Source organism: Palaemon carinicauda, chromosome 15 (genome assembly GCF_036898095.1).
Source record: "Palaemon carinicauda isolate YSFRI2023 chromosome 15, ASM3689809v2, whole genome shotgun sequence".
Classification (NCBI taxonomy): Eukaryota; Metazoa; Arthropoda; class Malacostraca; order Decapoda; family Palaemonidae; genus Palaemon; species Palaemon carinicauda.
In genome coordinates this window covers 98,561,489-98,574,022 of record NC_090739.1, presented here as the reverse complement: position 1 = coordinate 98,574,022, position 12,534 = coordinate 98,561,489, and the positions used below count along the sequence as shown (strand labels likewise).

The window sequence follows — 12,534 nt, the reverse complement described above, 5'->3', positions numbered from 1 at the left end:
GGCACTTGCAGAATAGGAGAAACTTAAGAGAGATCTGAACAACACTCCTCTATTCCTGAACCTGGGTTAGCCCTTCCCCGTCATTCCCTGGAAGGATTTTTGGCGGGGGGGGGCTTTCCGTTCGAGATTTCTCCATCGGACAAGGGGTGACTGCTTACCTCTTCCTCTGGGAGCTTACCAGGTTCTTTCCCTCCTCGGTTACGGCCCGAGGTTTGGTTCAAGGAAGCTACAGGAAGATCAAGGGTACTTTCCTCCTCTCGAGCTCAGGCACCTTGGCCTTTCGTCGTTAGTATCTAACTTGCGGACAAGCTCGATGTTGTACCATCTGGACGCGCTGACTGAGGGCTTCCTTCGGGTGTCTCATCTGTGGAGGTCGACGACCTCAGACACCCTTCCATCCTTGAGAAGAGTTTGTTTGTGCCCAAGGACAGAGACTTAGACAGCTGCTGTGCGGAGTAAATCGACTTCCGGTTTCACTCCTCCAAGGCGCTTTCTTCCAGACTCTGCAGGGCTCCAGCGCCTTTTCTTTCAACCACGTCGGCCTAAGTTATCGGCTACGACAACTGGGACAAGGTGTCCAATTGCAGTTTTCTCCTGTCAGGAACAGATGGCACGGGAGACTCCCCCGGGGGGGGCATAGTCCTAAAAGGAGTTCACGAACTCTAGGATTGCAGGTTTTTCGCTGGGAGGATGCTTAAGGTTACTCATCCGAATGACAGCTTCCCGATGCCCATTCCCGCATATTCTCTGTGAGTAGCCAAGGATATCGCGCCTGCCGTCTCTGTCAGCGAATTCAGTGTCTCTGAACCTCTATGCCATAGCGTCAGCAGAATTGCCCGGTTGGGCAGAATGATCCATACCTTAGGCGAAGGTCTTCCTTAGGATCATCGACGGCTTCACCCCCGGCCCCCTCAGTCGATCCTTTCTTGTAAGGAAGGATCTGAGAGGGGATGTCCATAGTCGACCTCTCAGCCCCGATCAAGTTTGTCGAACAAACTTCGGCCAGCAGAATCGATCAGACTGGTAACGAGGCGACAGGACTCCTTAAAAACCCTGGATCGGAAGGACGGGTACTTTCAGTTTCCATTCCATCCATCTTCCAGGGTGCTCGTCGAATTCAGCCTAGACTGCAAGTATTCCTGCTTATGATGCAGTGTGGCTATCCCGCCGTGGCATAGCAGGTTTGTTTCCCCAGAGAACTCTCCCTGCCTTCCTCTTGGCCCCTCAGGGGCAGGCTTCCGCCCCCTCTGCTGTTTGGAGGGCTGGTCAACTCCTGTAGGCTCGGGTTTCGACCTTCTTCAGCGCCGGGACAAGCTTCCGGATGCTTACCATGAATGTGGGCTCATGGTATTTTGCTTGGAGCCTTCTCTTCCTCTGCCTCAACATCTGGAGTATCTGGCCATGATATTGAGTCAACCGCCTTACCACATTGGAAACCCCGCTTCTCGTCCATCCAGCGAGGTTAAGCAACGTCGGTACTTGGATGGGTGACCACCTGGGGACGCCAGATTCTGTTACCACATCCTCCGAGCCTTCCTTTCGGTTGACTGTGGCAAGACTGAGGAGAGTCGCAGTACCTGTTCTCAGTCAAGCAGAGCTTTCAGCCCTACCTTGAAACGTTTCCTAGTTCTTCTTTCCTCATTGACCCGTCTATAGTCCGAACGGTCGCCTCAGGATAAGTTCCATGTGGGGCGATCCAAGTTCCGGTGGCTTCAGGCAATGTTTAACCGGACTCCCTGGCCCTATGGGACCAGCGGAACTATTAGACCTGCAATGGGTGTTGACCTATGGAGCCTCTTGATGGTAGTGGATATTCTCGTCCTTTCCCCACATTCTTGATGCGGTTCTCGGACTCGTCAAAGGAAAGGGGGGGGGGGGGGCATGTTCCGGTCCAGGCCTATGGTCAAGACCTGAAGGATACCTCTCCATCATTCAGGCAGGCTTAGGGGCCTTAGTCTGGCCCCTCTTCAGATCCTACAGCTACTGCCGAGTGTCCCCGTTGCGCGTCGACTTCATTCTAACCAGCAGGGGACGCATTTTCACACCTTCACATCTTGCAGTAGAGATACCGGGATGATTGAGATTCTCTCAATACCACCATCGGCTCTCTCATTCCAGGCAGGGGAATGTTTCTCTCAGACTATCCGAGCAGAGCCTCATAGAGAGAGTGTACCTAGGGGTCTTTGACCTTGGGTAACCAGCAAGTGCTGGTCTGGGGGACCTGATCGCGACAGCTTGGAACCTCAAGCTTCCGCTAGTTTTCCCCCCAGTCTCAGTCCCCGAGACACTGGCAAGATGCATTCCGGTGATGGTGGGACAACTTCGACGCCTGCGTCTTCCCTCCTTTTTGTCTGCGGACAATGGGCCTCAACAAGACCAGGTTGTCTGTCAACCTTTCTATGGGAGAGCTCCACTGGGACTACGCGCAGAACGGTTTCTGGACCCTCTGCTTCCCCTGACGGAACTCCCGGGAGAGCTTCTCCCACGGCGCAGACTAATCAAGCAACCACACTGCGACATCTCTCCCGAACCGGGACGTCGCTTTAGCTTCATGCCTGGAGACACTACGCTTCCTCCTCTAGAAGAGACAACCCGCTACAGTCGCGGTACGGAGGTCGCGTCATCTGCGATAGTCATCCACAGGGGCCTCCCAGGCAAAGTGGAGAGTCTAAGGTGGTTGGTGCCGTGGGAGATATACCCCTTCCCTTGAGGCCTCTTCTCCAGCAATAACAGTCTTATTGCCTTTCGGCGGGAGGAAACTCCTTTCCGCTCTCGGCAATGAAGCCTGTCGCTCAGCCTTTCCCTGACCTTCAGGCTTAAAGGGATAACTTTCCTGCCCGCTGGATCTATCCTCGCTCATGCGAAGCTACGATCGTCCCTGCCCTAGTCGGAGGAAGACCTCCAACTTGGAGCATGGCTCGGACTTTTAGTCCTTTAAGAGATCTTCTCAAGACCCTTTTACGACAGGCCTCGGATTGTATTCCGCCTTGGGTCTTCTGCTCACTCTGGCCACGGCCAGTGTGTAAGCAATCTTCTTGGTCTCTTACTACTCCCCCCTTTCTAAGGAAGAGGGGAAGGCAACATTCAGGCTCGCTCCTGAGTTTTTGGCTAGACTCAGAATCGGAGGGTCCCGGCCCTTCGGTCCGATTCATTCAAGATTTCGAGTCTCCATTCTGTGTCTGATGTCCCAAGACCTTCTCTTTCTTGCCAGTAAGGAATCGAGAGGTTAGCGCTGGGAACAGCTGCAGTTTGTCCTCAGTTGCAGCCGATTTGGGAACACAAGGAGGACATGGGGGGAGAGTCACCAGTATACCTCTTCAGCCCGGACTCAAGGACATTCATCTCGTCCTGTCTTCAGACCCTCCCCCGTCACGTCGCCCTACAGCACGATGTTGGATACATCGCAACGTCCCTCGCCTTCGAGTAATACTACTCTGTGACGCAGGTGCTACAAGCTGGAGTCTGGAAGCGTCTGATGACCTTCGCAGCCCGCTTCCTGCAGGGCGTGACCCACAGGAGTCTCGATACGTTTTCTATCGCTCTGTGGTGGCTACACAACAGCTGGTCTAACCTCAGGCTCCCTTTTGGACAGGTAGCAGAAGGTTGAGGGCATTGTTATCAGGTTTTAGTCTGCATGAACGAAAGAAGTATGTCTGGCCCTTACTTCTTTCTTCATCATCCCCTCTACGGGGAAGCAGCATCCTGGTCTCTGCATAGCTGACCTCGAACCTCTGCAGGTAAACCATGCTTCCTTGTGTTCCGAGTATTGAGTCAATACTGTCGCGTCCCCCATACCCTGACGAGGTGGTATTGGGAACGTCCTAACCCAGAGTTCCTTCTGGAACTCCAGGTCAACTGCCTAGGACGAGTCACACTTCTTCCTTCACACACAAGCTTACGTAGGCCACATGGTTCCTTGCGGAGCAAGGAACTTGTGAGGTGCAGGGACTCCTTTTCTCGAGTGCGACTCACTCGGATTCTGGGTCCCCGGGTAAAGCCAAAGCCAGTATGGCTGGGGACTTTCCACCCTTCCTAAGGGATAAGTCACCCTTTGTAAATAGCGTGGTTTGTATTTCGGTTACGGAACAAATGACAAATTCGAAGATAATTTTTATTTTTCCTAACCATACAAACCTTAGCTATTTACACATATTTGCCCGCCAGCCCTGTCCCCCAAGACAAGTCTTACCTCTAAGTGAAAGTGAGTATTCACCTGTGTGTGAGGGGGAGGAGGGGTAGCTAGCTACCACTCCCCTACCCCCCCGCTAACTAGCGCGGGGGTAATACACCCTCGTTAAATTCTAATGGCTCGCCATTTCAGCTACGCTAAAAGTAATACCCTTTGTAAATAGCTAAGGTTTGTATGGTTAGGAAAAATACAAATTATCTTCGAATTTTTCATATTTTGATAAGATTTTTCTAAAATACTAAATCTAATTTGAGAAGGTAAAGGAAAATATTAAAAGTAAGATATGAATGAAAATAAAAGATGGAAATAGGTTGGGAAGAATTACAAAATATGCAATACTGGATCGTTGCAAGTAGTATCTGAGTGCTATGCATAAATTAGACGCACACAGGATTGACTAGTTCTCAAAGTCCACTGTGGTTTGTCGATGTGTTTCTGGTCTGTGATAGATTGTTTATGTTATGTTCCTGTGGTGCCTTCAGGGGCTGCTGGACTGCATCATTAGGCATATGTAAGCTGATGGGGTTTGTTTATAGTAAATAGTGTTGTATGTTAAGAAATATTATATCTTTGAAATGATATTACTTGTACTATATTACATTTTATCTCTTTAATAGAATGTGAGTATTAATTTACTTTTTATTGATTCAAAATTTAGGTCCTCACTATATGTAATTGAGATTAATCTTCTATAGTTGAATGTTTTTAGAAGTAATTCCATTTGCTTTCTTAAACAACCTTTTAAAATGCCATTTATTTTTGTATTCATGCAGATCTTAACATTACTGACTTAAGCTACATATAGGCCATTAATATTTCAGGTATTGGTGAATGTGAGATTGATCCAAGTTATGTAAACCCATTGATTTTGCACCATCAACCGTTCTCGGAAAGTGGTCTATTTACTGGTCTAGAAGTTGAAGGAGAACAAGAAACAACCAACTTACCAAGTCCTGGTGGTAAGATTTCTGGCACATCTCAAGGAGCATCAGAATCAGATTTTGAAACAACTGGAGGTGTAAAAATTACAAAGACTACCACACAAAAGAAAGTTACCTCTAGTACAACAATTAAGAAGAAAACAAAATCTTCAAAAGATGTTTCTGTGTCTGGAGGCAAAACATCACACGAATCATCAAGTTCTGGCTCATCTACATCAAGATTTTCCTATTCTGATCATAGTGAAACAGGGCCTGTGGACGATGAAGATGGCAGTGGTTATGGTATTGAATCTGATAGAGTTCAAGGAAGAACTCATAGCAGAGTAAGCCGAAGAGTTTATACTTCGGAACATAGAACTAAGTTTGGTGATGGAGATTTTGGACTAAATGAACTAGACAGTGACTCAGATGATGAAGATAGTGATATTATTAGTCACCATGAAAAATCTAGCTTCTCAACAAAAACTTCCCCTGATGGAATGACTACTGTGAGAGAAAGTCACCATGAAAGTGAGAAAGTGACATATAAAGAGGGTTCATTGGAAGATATACCTATTGGAAGGTGGGATCAAGAAGGTGGATTTCACAGAAATCATGATGAAATACCTGTTGACACGACCATCACTCATGGAAGGAGAGAACAATATGAGGAAGAAGTTCCTACCCATAGGTCAGGTCAAAGAGAATTCAGTCATAGTATTACTAGGGAGGATATACCTGAAGGGTCTGGTTCACAAGGTAGCCTTGACAGAGATGGATATGGTTGGAGGACAGAGGATGGAGTCCACCGACAAAGAACCACAGTTAGAAAAGAAACTATTAGAACTCACTCAGGTGTGTCTACAGGTACTGGTACAGTTGCTAGGGGGGAGACAATAGCCAGAACTCATCAAGAGGGAGTGGATGAAGGGGATGCTGCTTCTGGAGCTCATTCAGGGGTCTCGTCTGGAGACTTTAATCCATTTGAAAGGAACAGAGCAGGGTCTTCTTCAGTCACTAGAAATGAAACTGGAGAACATGTTCAAATTGGAGGAAGGTCAAGAACTTATAGTATTTATGGTAGAGGGGAAAGAACTAGAGAAGATTATCCCGAAGAAGCATCAAGGAGTTATGATTCATCGGAAAGGAAAGGTGCTATTAACAGAACATATCCAGGAGTAATTTCTGGCAGAAAATCAGGAACAGGGATTACCTCACACAAGGTAGAAAGTGAACAGCGGGGTGTAACCTTCAGAACACGTGGATATGAAGGAGAAGACCAATATAGAGCTTATCTGGAGGGTTCAGGAACAAGTAAAGATTACAGTGAAAGTGATATCACAGTAGAGGGCCATAGAAGTCCGTCAAGTGTAGCTGGATCAACTGGAACTCATGATTTTAGAAGAGTATATTCACATGCTGATAGAGGAACAGCTGGAAGTAGCCAAGGTCACATTGATGAGTATGGAAGAACATCAAGTGGATATGCTGAGGGTACTAGAACTGGACGTTTTGACTGGGATGATAGAACTTTAGATGGATCTCATAGAAATGGTCATCTAAGAGAATATGATAGTTTCAATGCAGAGGATACTGCTAGATATGGTCAAACTCATGATGCTTCAAGACATACTACTAGTCACAGAATAGGAACTGACAGACATCATGCTAGTGGCTACTGGAGGTCAAATGGAGATGAAGATGGTATCAGAAAAGACTCAAGATTGACATCTCATACAAACATAAGAAAAACTGACCTTGATTTCAATACAGATAGAAGAGAGCATAAACAAGGCCAATGGGCTGCAGACCTTTCATCCTCTCATGGAAATAATAATTCCTTTAGACACAGATCCAGTGGGTTCAGCCTACCAACAAGTGATTTTGATAACATACACCCTGATGAAAATGGTACATATACCCGTGTAGAGGTAGACCCAAAAACTGGAACGACTACTGTCTTTACTAAAAAAGTATATACAAGCAACTGGCAAGATAACTGGGACCACAGGCCCTACAATGAAAGATCTAGTTCAATTTCTAGTCCTGGAAGTCAGTATACAAGAAGTCGTAGAGAACTAACACGTGTTAAGCGAGAAAAAGAATTGATAATCAAACCTCAGGCTGTTACTGATGAACAGACAGGAAAAACAATGCAAGTTGTGAATTTGGTAAGTACCCATGCAAATTAGTTTTATGTATGCATAATTGCCTTAGTGTTTTTATGTGAGGTGTATCGCCATTATTATTTCAGTGATTTTTTGACATATTCAAATTGTTACATGCTTTGAAGTATGAGATTTTGCAATAAGTTTTTTAAAAACTATGATCTGATGGAGTTTTCAACTTGTTCTAAAGTTATGCAGAGAAAACTATTTTGTTCCTACACAAAACAAACCTTCATCATTTAAAAGGGATATACTCTAGTGCGCAAGCTGATACAGCTGATGAACAATCATCGAGGATGTGGCAACCAATACATTATTCCCTACTCGCCCGTGTGTTGGGTCGACGGGTCTTTTGTGATGTGGGAACATATGCTGATGTTCAGACATATGTTGTTGACCTTTGAAGTTTTCATTCTTTTTGTGTTAATTGTTTTCTTGTCTTTCAGAATGAGTACGAAGCAAGTGTCTGTGATGAGGATTTATCCTGGTGTGGAAGGACATACGAATGGAACTTTTATGAGTCGTGTAGAAGTTGATCCTCATCCTTTGTCCTTTGTGTCCAAAGTATAGAGGACATCAGTTCTCCTCCAATTCCTCTTGTGCTTTTAGTAGGGAGTGGCCGTCCTCCCAATAGGAGAAATTTCACAGTAGGTAAAAGAAGAAATCTAAGCAAGATCATTCTCCTTCAAATGCTTCGGTGTCGAAGGAGATGAAGAAGCTTATAATGTATCTCCAACTCTGACTCCGTAAATTCCCCTGCCTGAACCTTTGTCGTCGGGTATTTTACAAGGCCAACCTATGAAGAATGGTGGCCAATGTTTTCAGCAGGTTTATTATGAGGACATAGATTCTTCTGCCCTCCATAGCAAGATAGGAGATCCTACATTAGAGGCTGATCCTCTGGCTATGTCATTGTATGTAGTTGCTGAGTGTGCTCCAACTGATACTTGCTGCACGATGGCTGAGGTGTACCATCGCTATCACCACCTTTCAGTGCTCTGGATTCATGTGAACCTGGGTTCTCAAAGTGAGTTCTCTGCAATTTTTATAAAATTTGCCAGGGTGCATTCCTGAACGCTCACTAGAATGCCAAACATTCACTGTCTAAGCGCCCGTCATCGCTAACCTCACCTAACTTCATACCATCACCAGTTTTGACATCTTATTCTTCACTGCCTTGTCCAACGAAGTCTGGTATTCCACATTCACCATGAGGGCCAAGACTTTGATATAGTCAAGGTATGGCTTCTAAATCTTCCCTGACCATCTTGTTAAAAGTGGTAGCCAGGTGAGGGATGCTCAGCGAGATCAATGTTATGAGTTCATCTCCAGGTCAGGGTTGTTGTACGGCAACACCCACAGAAGATGCAAGAGAATAAGGCACGTCTGCTTTCCAACACTTCAGGGGAGGGTGAGGCGCATCAAACAAACTGCAATTCAGAGGTCAGTCTGCCATACCGTAGTTTGGAGGTGCATCCGCCAATCCTCAGTTTATGGGAACGCACTGCTGTCCTTCCTAGTGCGAGCTCTCATGTTCTACAGTCTCACTCTGATGCCTTTTCTCCTCCACATAGGTTACTAGAGGATGACGAGGTGTTGCAAGTTAGATGCTGTACTCCCCCTCCTACATCGATTCCTAAGAGGAGCATAAACATTTCAGTTCCTCCGAAAATGAATGTGGTTCCTCTCAACATTGTGTGGATAGAAAGAAACATCCAGAGCCCTTCCCTCTATTTCCCAGAGTGATCAGCCAGGATTGTTCTTCGTGAGGGACTAGGCCTCTTAGAACTTGTACTCCCCCGATTCCATCAGTTTCTGCGGAACAACTTCTGGATCCTTGTGTTACCACATCCCCTGGAAGCGAACGATTTAAGGAAAGTACCAGTAGGTCTGAATTGATCTTGACCCTTACCTAGACGAAGAGGATGTTGAGCCTCCATGTCATCTCTCTAAATGTTATCCTAACTCTGCTTCACCGGAAGAGTTGCCCTGGCAAGATGATAAGTTGTCACCGTCCCTTTCTCCCGTTCCTGTACTGGTTAAGTGGCAATGTAAAGACATCCCAGAAAGGTTTAAGAATCATTGTCCGATGGTCAAGCAGGAGGATTCTTCTGTTCTTCCACCCAGTGAATGAGCTAGGGTAGACCTCGCTGAATCTCCTTCAATTTTGATTGAGGACCCCTCTGGCACTATTGCAGATGTTATTTCCTCAGATCCTACAGATCTTGACCCCCTGGAAATTCCCCCAACTGAGCCTGGAGAGGAGTCGTCTTTTTTGGGGGTTCTTGGGGGTGGTCCAAATGTTTAACAAACCTGATGAGGCACCTTGGGCCTTGTACATAGAGAGGAAGACCTCCACTGATGGGTTCTTCCCAGAACCCAGTAGTACTCAACACAGGCTTGAACTACCCTGGTCCTGACAGGCAGAGGACACTTCGTAAGATTGAACAGCAGGTCTCTGCTCTGAAGAACTCCCTTAAGACAGTGAGGTCATCCACGTTAATTCCTCTGGTGCTCTATAAGTAGAGGAAAATTTATGTTACTGAAGGGGCAGATCCTAATCTGTTGCCTCTAGATCCTGATGTGGCAACCTTGACCCCGGAGGTGTCAAATGAGAAACTCTCTCTATAATTGGCTGATGAGAGAATTTCTAATTTTGAAACTGCTTCCATGTCTGCCTTGCAGGCATGTTCATGCCTGGATCATTGTTTGGGCACCATTTCATACTATGCAGTTTTGTATCCCTAAGTCAGTAAAGAGTGTGAAGAGCTTGTCTGGTCAGGGGCTAAAGCACTTGATTTCCTGATTCATCAATGTTCTTACTTCAGTGGCAACTACATCCTAATTTTTAGAGATACAATTGTTAATAACTTCATGCATTATATGGCTTCAATGGATGCATTTGCACTCTGGAACACCCCATTGACACAGTGTCCAACTTTGTTCCCGAATGTGGAGTTGCGGCGGTAGTGGAAGCCAAGCTACCTTCTTTAGGAGAGGCATCATCTAAGAATGCCTCAGCCACAGCCAGCAGAGCCCAGGCCTTCATCTCCTAAGTAGCAGCCACCACAGCATAGGCTTCTCCCTGAATCTGACCATCCTCATTACTGAAGGCAAGATTTGACCCAATCCTTTCGGCGTCGTTCTTATTGGGGAAGGCAAGAATCCCTTCATTCTACAACCTGTGGGGGAGATGCCTGGCTAGACGATGGCCGAGGCGGCAGTTCTAGGGGGTGGAACCCTGGTTTGTATTATTATTATTATTACTAGCTAAGTTACACCCTTAGTAGGAAAAGCATGATGCTATAAGCCCAAAGGCTCCAACAGCGAGAATAGACCAGTGAGGAAAGGAAACGAGGAAATAAATAAGCTGCAAGCGAAGTAATAACAATAAGAATTAAACATTTTAAGATGATTAACAACATTAAATTAGATCTATCATTTATAAACTATGAAAACTTCATAAAAACAAGAGGAAGAGAAACAAGATAGAAAGAGAGTGCGCGAGTGAACGCTCAAATAAGAGAACTCTAACTCAAGACTGAAAAACTATGGTACAGAGGTTATGGCACTTCCCAATGCTAGAGAACAATGGTTTGATTTTGGAGTGCCCTTCTCCTAGAAGAGCTGCTTACTACAGCTAAAGAGTCTCTTCTACCCTTACCAAGAGGAAAGTAGCCACTGAAAAATTACATTGCAGTAGTTAAGCTCCTGAGTGCAGAAGTACTGTTTGGTAATCTTAGTGTTGTCAGGTGCATGAGGACAAAAGAATGTTAAAGAATAGGCCAGACTAGTCAGTGTATGTGTAGTACTGCTTGACCAGTCAAAGGATTCAATAACTCTAGCGGTAGAGATCCTTTGCTCTGGATATCGCATCCTGGATGTTCATGGGTTATTACCCTGCTCTGACTCCGATGAATTCGTCATTCTATTCAAAGGGATCCCACAAGGACCTTTTTCTACAAGACGAGGTTTGGGCTATGTTGGGGAAGAATCGTATCGAAGAAGTCCAGGACAAGTCTCCGGGCCTCTTGAGCAACTTGTTCCTAATGGAAAAATTTATCTGCTCACCATCCAGATACAGTTCAAGATAGACACCCAGTACAGTCTTATAGGAAATCAGGAAAAACAACTTCCTGGTGTCTATTGACCCAAAGGCTGCATACTGTACTTTCAGGTACCTATCCATCCAAAGTCAAGAAAGTATCTCTGATTAGTGCTGAGAGAGAAGAGGTACCAGTTTCAAGTCCTTTGCTTCGGCCTGTCTATGGCACTGCAAGTTTTCGCTCCTCTCTTTACTCTGGTGTCTTCATTGGCTCGCACCATGGGCTTCATACTTCTGTGCTACCTAGATGACTGGCTGTTGCTGGAGGATTTGGAATCCAAAATTCTCTGCCATAAGGACCTTCTTGAGTTTTGTCACAATCTCACCATCAGGATAAATCTGGAGAAGTTAGTTGTCAAACCTCAGCGTCATCTATGGTACATAGGCATAGCCATAGACATGATCCTTTGATCAGTCCAATGGGCTTTGGTCTCAAAGGTGTCAGAAGACAGACTCCCCTTTCTTTTTGGTCAAAGTATCCCAAGATGTCAGGACGGATCTCGGTTGGTGGGTTCAAGACGAACCTGCTGAGTGGGTCCCTATTGAAGGTCCCTCCACCAGAATTCCTCCTGTTTTCAGACACATCATAGCAGGGGTGGGAAGCCCTTCTGAGAGACTGTTATGTTTCAGGTCAATGGACATGGGAAGATATGATGGTTCATATCAATTACCTTGAACTGAAAGCGCCGTATCTAGTGTTACTCCATTTCACGGACACCCTACAGGGTCACGCTGTAGTGTTGACAAGAAACAACATTACCGTGGTGACTTGCGTCAATAAGCATGGGCATTCGGTGTCCCAGATTCTTTGCCAACTGGCTGAAAGGATGTATCATCTTGCCTGTCTCTTCATGGTTGGAAGTTATCCAGTATCTCCTCCAAGAGAAAGGAATTTTAAGACCGACTGCAAAACAACTCTAGATACCTCCATAAATCCTCAACAGCAGTCTACCTGGTAAAGTGGTCCCTCTTCTTTGATTGGTGTCGTAGACATCATGGGATGTTGCTCCACTTGAGGCCACTATTCCCTTAATTGCAGACTTTTTAGTTTTGCTGCGGGAGGAGAAACTCCTATCAGTCGCAGCAGTGAAAGGCTATCAAGAGTAAGTGAAAATCACGGACGCTTGTATTTGGTTTCACACGTAATACTGT

At 45.8% G+C, this 12,534-nt stretch overlaps 1 protein-coding gene across 3 annotated transcripts in view; it reads left to right on the top strand.

Moving 5' to 3' along the window:
* Positions 1–12,534, top strand: part of LOC137654700 (integrin alpha-3-like) — a 360,316-nt gene that overhangs the window by 291,990 nt on the left and 55,792 nt on the right. For all 3 annotated transcript variants that reach the window (XM_068388595.1, XM_068388593.1, XM_068388596.1), the window contains one exon: positions 5,011–7,280. In XM_068388595.1, the coding sequence (XP_068244696.1) occupies positions 5,011–7,280 (2,270 nt within the window). The remainder of the gene's footprint in view (positions 1–5,010; positions 7,281–12,534) is intronic.